The 18849-nt window shown below is 44.1% G+C and overlaps 1 protein-coding gene across 2 annotated transcripts; it reads left to right on the top strand.

The window, feature by feature from the left end:
* Positions 1 to 8842: 8842 nt before the first annotated feature.
* On the top strand, positions 8843 to 17062 carry ptcd1 (pentatricopeptide repeat domain 1). 2 transcript variants are annotated; one of them, XM_071409935.1, is made up of 8 exons: positions 8843 to 9610; positions 12296 to 12436; positions 13114 to 13332; positions 13757 to 13858; positions 13957 to 14703; positions 15673 to 15789; positions 16192 to 16374; positions 16522 to 17062. In XM_071409935.1, exons 1-8 carry the CDS (start codon positions 9119 to 9121, stop codon positions 16702 to 16704), a joined length of 2184 nt encoding a protein of 727 aa, XP_071266036.1. In that variant the 5' UTR covers positions 8843 to 9118; the 3' UTR covers positions 16705 to 17062. The 2 variants fall into 2 exon arrangements, with proteins under 2 accessions (XP_071266036.1, XP_071266037.1); XM_071409936.1 differs by lacking the exon at positions 16192 to 16374 and having other exon boundaries at positions 8889 to 9610.
* The last annotated feature ends 1787 nt before the right edge of the window (positions 17063 to 18849 follow it).

The following is an 18849-nucleotide window of genomic DNA, read 5'->3' as shown; positions in this document are numbered from 1 at the left end:
TTTTAGCGGTCTGGCTACGCAGATGCTCGTTGACTCGCCCATAAAATGTATGTGTACATTTATTTTGCAAACGCTTGTGCAAGCAACGCGGGTGGTGTGGTCAGCATGTAACACTTGAAATGAAAGCAGTCTTTATTGTGGGATAATAATAAGCAGTTCATTTATTGGGGACAATGCCCATGTTGTGGCATTTCATTTTTTATTTAACTAGGCAATTTCCTATGACCGACAAACACTTCTGGATCATGAATCAGAGGCTACACATCTCTCAGCCTCTAAGATCTAGAATACTACATTCGCTCCTTTGTGGACTTGCCTGTTGCTCCTGGCTGAGACGACCTAAGGCAACACCAGCGACGAAGAAGAGGAAGGAAAGGGGGACTCCAAGCTAGGCTGAAAAGACAGGCTATACGGCCTCCTCATCCCAGTATCCTGATGGCGACTGTCCAATTGCTGGAAAATAAACTTTGTGAACTCCGAGTCAGGCTTCAATCGCAGATGGACATCAGGGAGTGCTGTGTCTTTGTTTTTACTGAGACGTGGCTTACGGACAATACTCTCGACTCTTCTACTAAACCAGCAGGGTTCTCCATATTCTGAATGGATCGAACGGCGGCTTCCTCTGAGTGGGATGTTTCCTCATAAACAATTACTGTTGTTCTGAAGTTTAAAACAGTGTGAGCTCCTGTTCAGTTTCTGATGTTAAAATGCCGATCCCACTATATGCCGAGTGAATTCAAAAGCGTTATTATCACAGCTGTATACATACCGCCACAAGCAAACACCAAGGTGGCACTCAGTGAACTGTACAAGATTATTAGCCAGCAAGAATCCTCTCACCCGGAGCCAGTCTTTATTGTCACGGATTACTTTAACCAAACCCGTCTAAAACCAACATTTTCAAGACATCACCAGCATGTATCCTGCCTGACAAGAGGATCCGGCGTGCTTGTCCATGTATAATCACACATCCGTGAAGCATACAAAGTCATCCCCTGCCCCCACTTCGACCAATCAGATCATGACTCTCTGTTCCTACTCCCCGCCTGCAAGCAGCAACTCAAAAGGGAGCCACCAACACAGAGACTAGTGAGGCAAACTCACTGCTGCAGGATTGTTTTGAGAATACTGATTGGAATATGTTCAAAGATTCATCCAACTAGGACTTATCCAACAACAATGAGGAAGATATAGTCAGTCACAGGCTTTATTAGGAAACGTGTTGGGGATGTTGTACCCACAATAACAATCCGGACATACCCAACCAAAAACCCTGGATAAACAGCTCATACCAAGATGGCGTAGCAGTCGGAGGTGTGTTTTGTCTTGTCCCGTCCTGTTCCATGTAAATATTGTTTTATATATCGTTTTCCGTTATTTATTTATTTTTATTTTGTTTATATTTTAATCTCATTTTCCATCTACGGACTGAATATACTCTCCTGCAACCTGCCTCACCCAATGTGGTACGGATCTGCTATTTTTATACTTTAGAACCGGAACCCCCATCAGAAGCTAGCCAGCTAACTAGCAACTAGCTAGTAGTCAGTTAGCCACTGCTAGCGGTCTTCACCGTTAACTCGAACACCAGCCAGCCTCAGCTCGGTCAATACCTGCCAGTCTGCACAGTGCGATATCAACCCAGAGCATATCGGACTGCTTTTTCTCTACCACATCTCTGGATTCCTAACGCAAGCTCTGAACATTTTACACCGGATCATCGCATCTATCTAGTTGCAATCCGAGTGGCTACTCCTGGCTAACGTCTCTGTAACGAAGCAAGCACCAGTTAGCCTTGAGCTAGCCTCGAGCTAGGCCCATCTCCCAGCTTGCCGAAGAGGTCCACCAGCTAATTCTTGGGCTACAATACCTCTTTTGCCAATTGGCCTGGACCCTTTTCTGCCGACACGGAGCCCTGCCGATCCATCACGACTGGTCTGCCGACGCTACCGTCCGAGGTGGTTTCAACAAGCTCTTCCGTTGCGACATCGCCGAAGGCCCATCTGCTAGCCCTGGCCTGCTAGCTGTCTGAATCGCCGTGTCTCCAGCTCACCTAGCGTAGTAGCGACTACTGAATCGGCTCCCTGACTCCCCTATTGCAACTCACTGGACCCTATGATCACTCGGCTACACATGCCTCTCCCTAATATCAATATGCCTTGTCTATTGCTGTTTTGGTTAGTGATTATTGTCATATTTCACTGTAGGGCCCCCAGCCCTGCCCAATATGCCTTAGATAGCCCTTTTGTCCCACCCCCCAAACATGCGGTGACCTCACCTGGCTTAACTGGTGCCGCTAGAGACAAAACCTCTCTCATCGTCACTCAATGCCTAGGTTTACCTCCACTGTACTCACATCCTACCATACCCTTGTCTGTACATTATGCCTTGAATCTATTCTTCCATGCCCAGAAATCTGCTCCTTTTACTCTCTGTTCTAAATGCACTAGATGACCAGTTCTTATAGTCTTTAGCCGTACCGTTATCCTACTCCTCCTCTGTTCCTCTGGTGATGTAGAGGTTAACCGAGGCCCTGCAGCCCCCAGCACCACTCCCATTCCCCAAGCGCCCTCATTTGTTGAGTTCTGTAACCGTAATAGCCTTGGTTTCATGCATGTTAACATCAGAAGCCTCCTCACTAAGTTTGTTTAATTCACTACTTTAGCACACTCTGCCAACCCTGATGTCCTAGCCGTGTCTGAATCCTGGCTTAGGAAGGTCACCAAAAATTCTGAAATTTCCATCCCCAACTACAACATTTTCCGACAAGATAGAACCGCCAAAGGGGGCGGAGTTGCAATCTACAGCAGAGATAGCCTGCAGAGTTCTGTCATACTATCCAGGTCTGTGCCCAAACAATTCGAGCTTCAACTTTTAAAAATCCACCTCTCCAGAAACAAGTCTCTTTCCGTTGCCGCTTGTTATAGACCCCCCTCAGCACCAAGCTGTGCTCTGGACACCATATGTGAATTGATTTCCCCCCCATCCATCATCAGAGTTCGTACTGTTAGGTGACCTAAACTGGGAAATGCTTAACGTCCTACAATCTAAGCTAGATGACCTCAATCTCACACAAATTATCAAGGAACCTACCAGGTACAAACCTAAATCCATAACCATGGGCACCCTCTTAGATATCATCCTGACCAACTTGCCCTCTAAATGCACCTCTGCCGTCTTCATCCAGGATCTCAGCAATCACTGCCTGATTGCCTGCGTCTGTAATTGGTCCGCGGTCAAACGACCACCCCTCATCACTGTCAAACACTCTCTAAAACACTTCAGCGAGCAGGCCTTTCTAATCGACCTGACCCGGGTATCCTGGAAGGATATTGACCTCATCCTGTCAGTAGAGGATGCCTGGTTGCTCTTTAAAAGTGCTTTCCTCACCATCTTAAATAAGCATGCCCCATTCAAAAAATGTAAAACTCAGAACAGATATAACCCTTGGTACTGCCCTTGACCAGCAAAAAAAACATCCTGTGGCATTCTGCATTAGCATCGAATAGCCCCCGCGATATGCAACTTTTCAGGGAAGTCAGGAACCAATATACACAGTCAGTTAGGAAAGCTAAGGCTAGCTTTTTCAAACAGAAATTTGCATCCTGCAGCACTAATTCCAAAATATTTTGGGACACTGTAAAGTCCATGGAGAATAATAGTACCTCCTCCCAGCTGCCCACTGCACTGAGGCTAGGAAACACTGTCACCACCGATAAATCTACGATAATCGATCATTTCAATAAACATTTTTCTACGGCTGGCCATGCTTTCCACCTGGCTACCCCTACCTCGGTCTACAGCTCTGCACCTCCTGCAGCAACTTGCCCAACTTCCCTACAAATCAGCTGGGCTAGACAATCTGGACCCTCTCTTTCTAAAATTATCTGCCGAAATTGTTGCCACCCCTAATACTAGCCTGTTCAACCTCTCTTTCGTATTTTCTCAGATCCCCAGAGATTGGAAAGCTGCCGCAGTCATCCCCCTCTTCAAAGGGGGATGATATCGTTTAGGACCTTGAGGTGCACCCATGACCATCTCGGAAACCACATTTCATAGTTGAGAAGGTACGGTGGGATTCAAAATGGTCGGTGATCTGTTTGTTAACTTGGCTTTCGAAGATATTAGAAAGGCAGGGCAGGATGGATATAGGTCTATAACAATTTGGTTCTAGAGTGATTTTATGGTTCTAGTTCTGATTTTATGACTGTGGCTGTGCCAGCTTGTGACCACTGCAGAGCTCCCTCCAGGACGAGATTGATGACAATGAATGCCAACCTGTTATTGTAGATAGAAATGTACATTATTCTTTGGTGTTTTGAATTCATACATACCCCCTTGTCCTTCATAGAGAACTTTTATTTGTATTGCTTTTAAATCTTTTAAATGATTTTTTAAATCTTATTAACACTTTGTTCTAGCTAGCTATTTGTGTAGGTAGCTATCAAGTAAACGCAATGATATAGTTACTTGTTGACTTAACTCTAGAATGCCTACTTCAAGTGTTTTAGTACTAGTCTGTAATCTCAGGACTTAACCTATGCCTTTTTTTATTTCATGAACTCCACTGTTATGTCATCCTGTCTGAGCTGACAAGGTAAAGATACAACTTCATGCATTGGAGTTACCAAATTGTTATAGACCTATATCCATCCTGCCCTTCTAAAATCTTCTAAAGCCAAGTTAACAAACAGATCACCGACCATTTTGAATCCCACCGTACCTTCTCAACTATGAAATCTGGTTTCCGAGATGGTCATGGGTGCACCTCAAGGTCCTAAACGATATCATCCCCCTTTGAAGAGGGGGATGACTGCGGCAGCTTTCCAATCTCTGGGGATCTGAGACAATACGAAAGAGAGGTTGAACAGGCTAGTATTAGGGGTGGCAACAATTCCTTAAATAAATTGGCGATTGGGTCTCCCTGGCACCGACAGACAGGCACACTGACACTAATCATGGAATGTTGTCTTATCACCAAGACATAGTAAATCTACTGTCAATGTTAAATCTCAGAGGTTCTCTTCACACAGACACATGAGAGTTCTAAGAACCCTATTGTGTTGCCTCTAAGAAAAACAGACAGTGTGAGTGCTAATATAACCCCGTCCAAACCCAGTCCAACCCAGTCCAATCCATAACCATGGGCACCCTCTTAGATATCATCCTGACCAACTTGCCCTCTAAATGCACCTCTGCCGTCTTCATCCAGGATCTCAGCAATCACTGCCTGATTGCCTGCGTCTGTAATTGGTCCGCGGTCAAACGACCACCCCTCATCACTGTCAAACACTCTCTAAAACACTTCAGCGAGCAGGCCTTTCTAATCGACCTGACCCGGGTATCCTGGAAGGATATTGACCTCATCCTGTCAGTAGAGGATGCCTGGTTGCTCTTTAAAAGTGCTTTCCTCACCATCTTAAATAAGCATGCCCCATTCAAAAAATGTAAAACTCAGAACAGATATAACCCTTGGTACTGCCCTTGACCAGCAAAAAAAACATCCTGTGGCATTCTGCATTAGCATCGAATAGCCCCCGCGATATGCAACTTTTCAGGGAAGTCAGGAACCAATATACACAGTCAGTTAGGAAAGCTAATCATGGAATGTTGTCTTATCACCAAGACATAGTAAATCTACTGTCAATGTTAAATCTCAGAGGTTCTCTTCACACAGACACATGAGAGTTCTAAGAACCCTATTGTGTTGCCTCTAAGAAAAACAGACAGTGTGAGTGCTAATATAACCCCGTCCAAACCCAGTCCAACCCAGTCCATTGTGTGTTCAGTACAAGGTACAGTAGAATGCCCATAATGTAATATATTATAAATGTGAAGTCCCACATCTGTTTGGTGGAAAGCATAAACGTGGAAGGATGAGATGGTTGTGAGATACTGTATTATATCAGTCTTTAACAGTCAGCAAAGTTCATAAAGGTCTACGGCTTGACGGAAAATATATAGTAGATAAAGAATTATTACATTATGAATTCATAGATACATTGATGGGACACTATAATATCAGACTAAGGAGGAAATACAGTTAATATCGATTACATACAGAGATGGGCAGTATTTCTGGTAGGCCTACATGTATTTGAAATATGTATTTTGTATTACACTGGGCTGAACTACACTACAATGTATTTTATAACAAGATACTTTCGAGAGCTGTAATTTAGTTTTTTATTTAACCTTTATTTAACTAGGCAAGTCAGTTAAGAACAAATTCTTTTTTACAATGACAGCCTACCTCGGCCAAACCCTAACCCGTACGATGCTGGGCCAATTGTGTGCCGCCCTATGGGGCTCCCAATCACAGCTGGTTGTGATACAGCCTGGAATCAAACCAGGGTCTGTAGTGATGCCTCTAGCACTGAAATGCAGTGTCTTAGTCCGCTGCCCCACTCGGGAGTCCAAAATACTTTGTTATACTTTTTTCCCCCAAAGCGGTTCACATTTGTGTCCCCCTTTCACGCTGCAGAAATCTGATGGCACTATTGCAGACACAATAAGAGTGTCTGCAAAATTAACTATAATAAATATATATCTAAAAGTAAATAATTGCAAAGCATGCTGAGTATTATTCTAAGGAACCCAAATCAAGGCCAATAATAATAATACCCAGTGTGCTTTGCAGTTAATTTTGGTCTGTTCATTTTTACATATACATTACATTTTGGTCATATAGCAGCTTAACTCTTATCCAGAGTGACTTGCTCAAGTAATGTAGATAAACAACAACATATCGTATCATCATATCATAGCAAGTGAACATTTTCTGTAACCGTTATTGAGAGTGTTGTTGCTGTTCGTCCCCTCTAGTTGCAAATGTATGTCTGTTAATGAATTTTTATAAAATACATTTCAAAATATTTGTATTTTGTAGTTGATTTTGATACATTTATCTTTATGGTTATTTGTAATTATATTTTGTTTTTTGTCAAATTTGCCCATCCCTGATTAAATATTACTCTGAGACAGACTTGGCATTTACACAGTAGCTAACCACACGCCAGTGTTTGTTTGTTCAAGCATGTTTGTGTGTAGCTGTGTTTGTACCAGCACCCAGGAGGATCAAATCAAATTTTATCTCATGTTCACTCCACAGATGCAGGCTGGGGTCAGGTTCTCTATTGAGACAGACTTAACACAATTTGGTTGAATAGGTTATTTGTAGATATCCTACGCACAACTAGAGACAACCGAATGGGGAGTTTGGTTAACTATCTGTGGATACCCTACACACAACTACACACACCATGGAAATATGAACACATCACATACTTTTAGGAATTCGTAAAAGGCATACGCATGCACGCGCACGCACGCACGCACGCACACACACCCACACCCACACCCACACACACACACAGACATTCTATGTGGAGCTATACTGACCCAAAGGACCCTTCCAGCCCTTTAATGGTTGTTAGCAGTTCAATAAATAATTTCCCTTAATTAGTGATAATTCAAATGTAGGGGAGGCGGCTCATTGAAATATTTTGGGGTGTGGTTTGTTCACAGCTCTTTTTGTGCAAACGTGAGTGAGAGTGTCATTCCAGTTGATCTGATCTGTTTGTGTTATGCTATATTACATGTTAGATATGACTTTGGTCAGTGAAGGTGTCTTTGTAAAAAACATTCAGAGATTTGTTTTCCAGTCAGACTTTCTTTTTTTTTAAACTTTATTTAACTAGGCAAGTCAGTTTAATGTGTTTCAACCTGTCCCCAAATTAATATAGTTGGTTCAGAGTTTGTTTTGATATTTCAACTTGCGTGTCCTGATCACATCTGGTGTGGATGGAAAAAATCAAAATAAGCATGCGTGTCCCCGGTCTAGTCAGCATGTTATTCTTTCAGGCAACAATTAGATGAAAGGCTTAACTGAATGAACAATAGAGACTGAAAACAAATATGAAAGTTTATTAAAACAGATTTAGGCCCAGTCTTTAAAAAACAAAACATTGTCAGGGGTCCTTGGAGCTTGAGACCCATGGCATGTTCCCTGCGGGCCCAGTCGGTAATCTGGTCGGGTGTGTGTGAGGTGTCTTTCGGTGTCCACTCCCCCCAGTGACTGACAGCTGGTAGTCTTCCAGGAATTCCTGGGATTTCCTTCTCTCCCATTTTTCTGATAGGGATTCCCCAGTCTCTCTCAATTCAATTCAAGGGGCGTTATTGGCATGGGAAACATATGTTAACATTGCCAAAGCAAGTGAAGTAAATAATATACAAAAGTGAAATAAACAGTACAAATGAACAGTAGACATTACACTCACAGAAGTTCCAAAAGAATAAAGACATTTCAAATGTCATATTATGTATATGTAGTCTCTCTCTCAGTCTCTCTCACACTCTCGCTCTCCCTCTCTCTCACTCCCTCCATCTCTCCCATAAGTCACAGAACTGATAGAGAGAATAAAAAATAATAGGAATATTTTTATTATGGATTAATAAGAAATTAATTGTCCCTGTCATTTTATTTACAGATGAACTTTGAATCTCTGTTCATTCTATTGGTGGACACATTTGCAGTTCAAATTGTTTCCTGTAGATGGCAGTTACTCTCTGTTCTGTCCCGCTGGAGACCTAACAGGCCACGAAGAAGTCTGACCTCCAAAAATGTGACAGCCTTACTAATCTATTCCCGATATATCGGTCTGATTTATCAGAAACAACGTCAATATTTGAAGACATTTCATAATCACGGAACCTGTACAATATGTATGGTCGTCTCAACAACACGTTTCAAATACATACATTGTAGACGCTTTACCAGTACAAGACTTCACTCGATTATTGACCTGTTTTGTCTGGTAGATATATGGAAAAACATGCTTGCGTTTTCCTTGCAGGTCTTCATGGGTTGACAACGGCTGTGTGTACTCTGACATAAATAATCATGGTTGGAACCAAAACATTAGACTTCTACACGGTAGACCTGTCGGATACAGTAGGAGTTTGAAGAAGAATTGTCATACTGCAGTTATTCGTGTAAAATGAACGGTTGATAGCTAACGAGTTACAAGCTTGTTAACAGTTGGCTAACGTTAGCTACCAACAGTAGCCCCGAGATTAGCTAACTCTAGCTAGCTACTGTACACCCAGGCCTCTAAAGATGTTGCAGTGTGTGTCTTGGTCGTGTTTAAGGAACGGGAGAAGCATCGTAGACTATGTCGTCAGATACGGCTCTACTCAGACAGCACGAGGTCTGTCGATTTTGGGCTCCGGTAGCACCGTGAGAGCTCCACGTTCCTGGTCGGTTCACCCGGTAACGGACATCAACCGAAGAGCCTTCACCGGGTCTGTGTCGGTGAGTTCTAGAAGAACCAGGGATGTCCAGGAATCACCGGCCGCTCCCGCCCGCATGGGCCGGGATGGGAGCGACCTGGGCGTTGAGGACTTCGGATCTCTTTCCGCTGATTTTTCCTCCAGGCGGGCCTTCCGGAAGACCACCCCAGAGCTGCAGGAGATGTTGTACCGGGAGGAGAGGCAGGCGGCCGGGCAGGAGGAGGAGAGGGAGCCGGTGGCCTTCAGATCTAGGACTGGTCGGAGGAACACACAGTACTGGTACTTCCTCCAGTGTAAAAGACTCATCAAGGAGAACAAGGTACAGCGATCTCTCTTTATCTATCACCCCCTCTGGTTCTTATCTTTCTTTCTCTTGTCTCCTCATCCTATGTCACTGTATCTGACACCTGAGAAAGAGGAGGTAGGGAGGGAGGAATGGTTGCGTGAAACGTCACAGCCACCAGATTGCTATAACATGATGTGGTTAGCTGATACTTAAAATACCTATTCAGGCATTGTAAGGTCTGGCATGCATCATTAACGTCTGAGCAGAGGAACATAACCCATGCTTGAGGCTGAGATGCAGGATGGAGAGACTCCAACCTGAAGAGTAGGATATAACTACACTCCTCTGACCCCTAACCTCTGATCCCTAACCCTCAGCTGTCGGAGGCTCTGTTTATGTTCCAGAGTGATGTGTTGGAAGGAGAGAATCCACCCTGAAGAGTATAACTACACTGTTGTGACCTCTAATCCCCAGCTGTCTGAGGCCCTGTCCATGTTTCAGAGGGGGAGAGGCTCCAACCTAAGGAGTATAACTACACTACACTGCCCTGACCTCTAACCCCTGACCCCAACCCCCAGCTGCCAGAGGAACTGTTCCTGTCAGGCCCCCAATGTTTGTTCTGGAGCGTGAAGTCACGAGCTCTGTTGGTCAGCTACTGCGTAGCAACCTAGCGGTGCCAAAAGCATTGATCTGTCCTAGAAAGCCTATGTAAATTACGATCGCCAGAAAAGCCCCCCCAAAAGAAGTTTCTGGGCTCTAAAATTAGTGTAGCTTGATCAAGTTCGATCCCCACGGTGGATTCTTTTAACGTTTGCTACAAATTAAGATATTTAAATAGTGATCCATTCTGGCTTCTACAGTACCAGTCAAAAGTTTGGACACACCTACTCATTCCAGGGTTTCTACATTGTAGAAAAAAACTATGAAATAACACATATGGAATCATGTAGTAACCAAAATCTAAATATATTTTATATTTGAGATTCTTCAAAGTAGCCACCCTTTGCCTAGATGACAGCTTTGGACACTTGGCATTCTCTCAACCAGCTTCATGAGGTAGTCATCTGGAATGCATTTCAATTAACAGGTGTGCCTTGTTAAATTTGTGGTATTTCTTTCCTCCTTAATGCGTTTGAGCCAATCAGTTGTGTTGTGACAAGGTATGGGTGGTATAAAGAAGATAGCCCTATTTGGTAAATGACCAAGTCCATATTATGGCAAGAACAGCTCAAATAAGCAAAGAGAACGACAGTCCATCATTACTTTAAGACATGAAGGTCAGTCAATACGGAAATTTCAAGAACTTTGAAAGTTTCTTCAAGTGCAGTCGCAAAAACCATCAAGCGCTATGATGAAACTGGCTCTCATGAGGACCGCCACAGGAAAGGAAGACCTAGAGTTACCTCTGCTGCAGAGGATAAGTTCATTAGTTACTAGCCTCAGAAATTGCAGCCCAAATAAATGCTTCAGAGTTCAAGGAACAGACACATTTCAACATCAACTGTTCAGAGGAGACTGTGTGAATCAGGCCCTCATGGTCGAATTGCTGCAAAGAAACCACTTTTAAACACCAATAAGAAGAAGAGACTTGCTTGTGCCAAGAAACACAAGCATTGGACATTAGACCGGAGGAACTCTGTCCTTTGGTCTGATGAGTCCACATTTTAGAAATACAACCGCCGTGTGTTTGTAAGACGCAGAGTAGGTGAACGGATGAGCTCCGCATGTGTGGTTCCCACGGTGAAGCATGGAGGAGGTGGTGTGGGGGTGCTTTGCTTATGACACTGTGATTTATTTATAATTCAAGGCACACTTAACCAGCATGGCTACCACAGGATTCTGCAGCGATACGCCATCCCATCTGGTTTGCACTTAGTGGAACAATAATTTGTTTTTCAACAGGACAATGACCCAAAACACACCTCCAGGCTGTGTAAAGGCTATTTGACCAAGAAGGTGAGTGATGGCGTGCTGCATCAGATGACCTGGCCTCCACAATCACCCAAAATCAACCAAATTGAGATGGTTTGGGATGGGTTGGACCGCAGAGTGAAGGAAAAGCAGCCAACAAGTGCTCAGCATATGTGGGAACTCCTTCAAGACTGTTGGAAAAGCATTCCAGGTGAAGCTGGTTGAGAGAATGCCAAGAGTGCAAAGCTGTCATCAAGGCAAAGGGTGGCTACTTTGAAGAATCTCAAATATAAAATATATTTTGATTTGGTTAACACTTGTTTGGTTACTACATGATTCCATATATGTTATTTCATAGTTTTGATGTCTTCACTATTATTGTACAATGTGAAAATGGTAAAAATATAGAAAAACCCTTGAATGAGTGGGTGTGTCCAAACTTTTGACTGGTACCGTATATACAATTGTCGTCACAGAGGACGGCAGGCTACAAGGAGGTTCCGGTTGACTCTCTCAGGCAGGATGAAAACGACTACATTGACCATGATCCATTGCTAGTTACGGCCACTTTCACCATTATCCTCAGCGTTTTTTGGTTGCAATTCAGCAATATGGTGCACTTCAAATACTTCTTGTGCCGTCTGGAGTTTTGCATAGGAATACGTGGATGACGTCACTATCTACTAGTTTTAATGTCTATGGTTCACGTTCCTGTGTGAGATGTTGGAGGTAAAGAGGCTCCAACCTGAAAAGTGTAACTATACTGTTCTGACCTGTAACCCCTGACCCATAAACTCTAACCCTCAGCTGTCTGAGGCCCTGGCCATGTTCCAGAGTGAGATGTTGGAGGGAGAGAGACTCCAACCTGAGGAATATAACTACACTGTCCTGATAGGAGGCTGTGGGCGAGCAGGACATCTCAAACACGCTTTCAAACTCTACAACGACGTACGTATAGAGACCAGACACACCCGTGCACACACACACCCCCGTGCGCACACACACACACACCCGGGCACACACACACACACACACACCTGTGCACACACACACACCAGTGTTTTCACTAGGATTCTTTTTAGCAGCGATGGCAAAGTTAGCGGTGGAGGGAGATGGTGGGCATGGCCAATGGCGCGGTTTTAGAGGCCCTCTTGACCTCAGAGACAAAATGTTGCTATTTTAAAGCAAAGTTTCTGCAATTCTACACATTTTGCCATGGTTTGTACTTTGTTCTTGTGCTATCTGAGTGACTCAAACATAACAAACTCAATGGGGCCCTCATGCCATGCATTAACATGTTAGATTATCCCTGATGGTCCAGTTCTCAGAGATTATCTTATTTAAAAAAATATATAGATACATTATCTTTTCTATACACTTTATATCTAGTTTTAGTCATTTAAGTTAACACTGAAAACGTTATACCGTCCCAATTCGTTAAATACATTTTATTTTTATTTATTTTTGAGGTGGCGGCCACGATTTAGCAGCGGTATAGGGGTAACGCTGTACACGCACAGTAACACAAACGCACACAGACACACACATATGTTTCTCCCTCACCCCCAGATGATGATAATTATGGTGTATGTGTTTAATGTGGCGTGTTTGTGTGTGTGTGACAGATGAAGAAGAGAGGTCTGGTTCCTAGCGACGCCACCTACACCGCTCTGTTCAACGCCTGTGCCGAGTCACCACGGAAACAAGCCGGGCTGCAGCAAGCCATCCACTTGGAGCAGGAGCTGCGGCGGAAGAACCATCCCCTCAGTGACATCACATACCACGCCCTGCTGAAGACGCACGCCCTCACCAACCACCTTCGAGCCTGTTTACACACACTACGGGTAACTTTAGCCCCTGACTTCTAACCCTTTCCCTCACCAAACACCTCAGAGCCTATCTACATACACTATCCCCTGACCTCTAACCCTTTCCCTCACCAAACACCTCAGAGCCGATCTACATACACTATCCCCTGACCTCTAACCCTTTCCCTCACCAAACACCTCAGAGCCTATCTACATACACTATCCCCTGACCTCTAACCCTTTCCCTCACCAAACACCTCAGAGCCGATCTACATACACTATCCCCTGACCTCTATCCCCAGATCAATTATAGACAATAAAAACACAAGACAATATTAGACTTAAAATAAAAACAAGAGTCAAGACACCAAGATACAATAAGTGTGTTTCTCTTTCTCTATGAGATATTCAGGGCCTTTGTACATCCAAGCAAAGTGTGTGTGTGTTTGTTTGTTTGTAGGACATGCTACAGGCTGGTCATGCAGTAACTCAGGAGACTTTCCACTTCCTGCTGATGGGCTGTGTGAGAGACAGAGACACTGGCTTCAGACAGGCCCTGCAGGTAACACACACACACACACACACGTTTTCAAACTTTTAAAACTGTTGTGTGTGTGTATAATGTGTGTGTGTGTGTGTGTGTGTGTGTGTGTGTGTTAGGTGTATCGTCAGATGTTGAGGATGGGGATTCGTCCCGACGTCCAGAACTACAACCTGCTGCTCCGCGCTGCTAGAGATTGTGGGATAGGTAACCCCGCCGTGGCCTCTGCCCTGCTGCTGACCTCTGATTGCGGCCAGGAAGGTCAAGTGGTAAAGGTCAGGGGTCAGGGGTCGGCTCCGCTGGACGTAGACGCTCTGGAGAGTCAACTGTTCACACAACACCCCGACAATGACCTTAGTCACCATAGCAATGACGCCAGTCACCGTAGCAGTGACCATAGCAACGACCCTAGCAACATCCCCAGTCACCATAGCGACCTGAACAGTATTGTGGTCGCCCCGGTAACAACCCAACTGGTGATGGTGAGGAAGGGAGGAGAGCAAGTGGCTCCCATTGGCTCTCTCCCCTGTCTGTCAGGAGCCAGTACCCGCCCCCCCAACCTGCTGGACCTATCAGTGGGCAGGGCTGGAGAGGTGGGTGTGGTCTCGCTTGGTGTGGTGAGCGGAATGTTCGATAGGCTGGCGCTGATGGGTGGGGCCCAGGGCTTCCTGGATAAGATGGCCACTGCGGGGCTCTGCCCCGACATCAGAACTCTCACACTATTAGCCGACACCATGGAGCCCGGCAGCCAATCACTGCACAGCCTGCTGGCGGTCGCTAAGCAACACGGTGTAAAGCTGGACACAGCGTTCTACAACAGTGTGATCCGCAGGGCAGCACGTGCTGGAGACCTACAAGAGGCTAAGGTACACACACACCTTCACTATGTACACACACACCTTCACTAGGTACACACACACCTTCACTATGTACACACACACACACCTGAGAGGTATACTACATTTTAAAGCAGATCTACTCAGGGTTTTACTAAAGCTAGCCAGCTTCAGTTAGCTTCACTTTCCAGCTCAGGCTTCAACCGTACTACGACGCTGGATATTGCTTGTCCGCCTGCCGCTAACTTTAGCAGACTTGTAACTGTGTGGGCATGTTGCACGCAGCTAGTCGAACGCCAAACTCCACCGAGACAATGCTGAAACGTCAATCTATGGGCGAGTCAGTGCACCATGTTTATTTGTGCGGAAAGCAAAATGAAGGAAAAGATATCTTGCAAATTCAGCAGGTTATGGTGTGAAATGGGTTTGTTGAAGTGCTGTCTTTATTTGATCACGTCTCGTTAATGCCGTCTTTGGTGGGCTTTTTCCCCCCACTCCTATCGATAAAAGTTATAAACAAGTTTTACTGTGCGTGAACTTTCAAATGCATTCGGTCATTACTAAACGTGTAATGTGATAGGAATTTTAACATGACTATTTTTTAACACAAAACGACTTGATTAATAAAATGTTTCATCAGTCTTCCTCAAATGAAAGGGGTGAGGATGCAGTCTTTGCGAGAGGGAGGGAAACTTGTTTCATTCATCCTCAGCTTGTGGCTTAGACTCTTTATTCAGGATAAATGGAGTTAGCCCTCAGTTCGCCTGCCACGGAGCAGGTTAGTTCTGAAGGATTCGTTGCCGTAGAAATGTACCTGGCTAAAAGGTGAGCCCCCTTCGTGGTATCGGTTATCCACGAGTTGAACTCCGAGTTGACCAAAGTTACCTCACTTAACTCCTCAAACCACTTACGTAGTATAGGGCTCTGAAGTTATACCGATGTTGTTGCAAGGTGTGTATGTTTTCTAACTGTGTGTGTGTGTGTGTGTGTGTGTGTCAGGCGGTGATGTGTGTGATGCAGGAAAGACGTGTGCGTGCGGATGTACGGACGTACGGCAGTCTGGCTCTGGGCTGCAACAGACAGACAGATGCTCTACAGCTGCTGGGGGACATGCAGGTAACACACACACACGATTACGCTGCCCCGGGTTGAACTGAGCTATGGCCTGTCACATGACCGGGTAAAGCTAGGCGGGAGAGGCCCGCCCTGCTGCTCGGTCATATTGTCAACAATGCAGCATGATGCATAGTTAACAATAATTCAACAACTCCTTTCCATAAAATGTTTGAATTTTCTAAGTAGTTTTCATTGAGAAGGCAGATCATTTGTTATTTTTTTTAAAGGTTTTATCAGAGCAATCACTTTTGCATGTGAAAACACAATCCTACTCCTAACCTAAGCCGAATTTGTCGTCGGCCAGAACGGGATTTCCGTCTCTCACCTGGGAGGCAACCCGGTTCCAAAACAAATGCAGTCATCCGGGCCAGTTTAGTAGAATCCCCTCTGTGTTTCCTGCAGGCGGCGGGGGTGCAGCCCAGTGTGCATGTGTTCTCTGCTCTTATTGGCTGTGCCAGCAGGAGGCTGGACTATGTGTATCTGAGGCTGTTGCTTAGAGCCATGAGGGAACACAACGTCCCACCTAATGACATCATCATCACTCAGCTAGAACACGCCTCCCAGTACCCGCCCAACTATAACCAGGTAGGGAGGAGAGGGCATGTGCGTGTGGTATCTAATCATGTGCATCGGTTCGTCACTACAAGTGCAGAAACAACAGATCATGTGTTTGAGTCTCACATCTTTCTCTCTCTTTCCCTACCCCTCTTTCACTCTCCGTCTCTCTGTCAGTATAAGTTTAGGAACACCTACCTGTCTCAGATTGATGGTTTCCGTGGCTACTACCACCAGTGGCTGACCACCATGCCCGCCCAGGAGACAGGAGGACCTGAGAGAGACCAACCTACAGAGACGAGACAAGATGGACACCAGCAGGCAGCAGCAGCAAGACGATACCGCAAGCAACATAGCTGAACACACACACCTTTGTACTCGCGCGCACACACACACACTGCAAGCATTGTAAATGTGAGCGTCTACAACCCCAGAGCCATAATGCTTACTCTAAGTGTCTTCACGTGTCCTGTAAATATCAGAGGAGGCTGGTGGGAGGAGCTATAGGAGGATGGGCTCATTCGTAATGGCTGGAGTGGAGTAAATGGAACAGAGTCAATCGTGTGGTTTCCGTATGTTTGATGTCTTTGACACGTTTCATTTTTTTCATTCCAGCCTCTACAATGAGTCTGTCATCCTATAGCTCCTCCCAACAGCCTCCAATGAAATATATGTACACTGTTATGTTTATTTATGTAATAAACTTACAGTAATAAAACTTGGTCTGTGTATTAGGCTTGGGCAGTATCAAGATTTTCATACCTGCAAGGGGCGCTGTTTTCAAACCCCTCTAATCCAAAGGTTAGCAATGCTAACAAGTACATATACAATCTCATAGAGAAGGCTAACTAAATGCTAAAAAGCACATTGCGAACATTTTGTACAGTCTCTGAACTAAACAAATATACAAGTAACTCAATGCTACTTTTGTTTGCCGCACAAAACAAATATTAAACAGCAAGGCTCTTGATCCAGGAGGGAATTCTCTGCTGTTACCAAGCGCAGCAAACCAAATGCATAACTGCAGAGAATTTCGCACATTTTAGACAGCTAACTTAATAGTTATAAGATATCTAGCAGGCAAACATTTAGTTGTGAATTCCGTACTGTAACTAGATCACCTGGCGCGTGCTGCACAACAGTGAGGCTCCGGTCTCGTCCTTGTGTGCTTGTAAATAAACACCACGAGACTGGGGATTACACAGGTAAACTTCGTACTAGAAAATTGCGACAGGTGAAATGAAGAACGCAATCTTTATTTCCTAATGTTTTGCACAAGTTGACTGCAGGTATTTACTTAAAAAGTAGCAACAAATATTCCAATTTATAAAAAATAAATGGAAGTTTCATCAGTTGAAAAAACATCCCGTGGGTTTTTCCAAATACCCCATTATACGTTATACCACTCAAGTCTACTGTGTATGCTTGACCAAAGAAGGTGGGTTTTATGACTTCTAAGTGTTTGGACTGCATAAACCCCAAATATCTGCTATGGTACTTACCTGTGCATGTCGCTGCTGGGACTGGCTGGTCGCTTATGTGAATGTTTGCCACAGTCAAAATTGGCTATATCGTAAATATATATATATATATTTTTTTCTGGTTGGTCTTGATTTAGGGTTAGGCTTTAAATTAGCAGTGTGGTTACGTTTCAAATTAGATTTTTAAGGACAAATTATAGAAATAGGTGGGGTTTAGCCATTTGTGGCAGTGGTAACTATTGACGACAGGTGAATTGGGCACATGCGATCTGAAGTTTGGAAGAGCACAGCATGAAAAGAAAAAGGACTGCAGCACTGAGTTTGGGATAAAGTACTTTAACATGCTCGTTTTATTACATCTAACGGTGTCGTTCTTATGCAAAAGGTAATCTTTTTGTAGAATTTGACATTCTTTATATAATTGATCCTGTCACGGGGTTATAAGTAATGATGTACAGTGCGTTCTGAAAGTATTCAGACCACAAAATACCCCAGAATGACAAAGAAAAAACTGGTTATTATAAAATAAAAAAACAACGACCTTTATTTACATAAGTATTCAGACCCTTTGCTATGAGACTCGAAATTTAGCTCATGTGCATCCTGTTTCCATTTATCATCCTTGAGATGTTTCTACAAATAGATTGGACATGATTTGGATAGGCACACACATGTCTTTATAAGCTCCCACAGTTGACAGTGCATGTCATAGCAAAAACCAAGCCATTTTATATTTGTATTTATTAGGGATCCTTACCTCTTCCTGGGGTCCAAACATATTAAACATTTACATTATATATAAAACTGTACATCATATAACATTACTACACACATACATATCTACAATATAACATGTATAATCCCACCATACAACAATTTTACAATGTATTCATATGCGTGTCTCTACCTTTGTATGTGTCTCTTCACAGTCCCTGCTGTTCCATAAGGTGTATTTTTTCAGATTAAAAAAACCTGGTATTCTCCTGTTTGCATCAGTTACTTGATGTGGAATAGAGTTCCATGT

This window comes from Salvelinus alpinus, chromosome 7, assembly GCF_045679555.1.
Source record: "Salvelinus alpinus chromosome 7, SLU_Salpinus.1, whole genome shotgun sequence".
Taxonomy (NCBI): Eukaryota; Metazoa; Chordata; class Actinopteri; order Salmoniformes; family Salmonidae; genus Salvelinus; species Salvelinus alpinus.
Note: the sequence above shows the minus strand (reverse complement) of the source record. Positions and strands in the feature narration are given on the sequence as shown.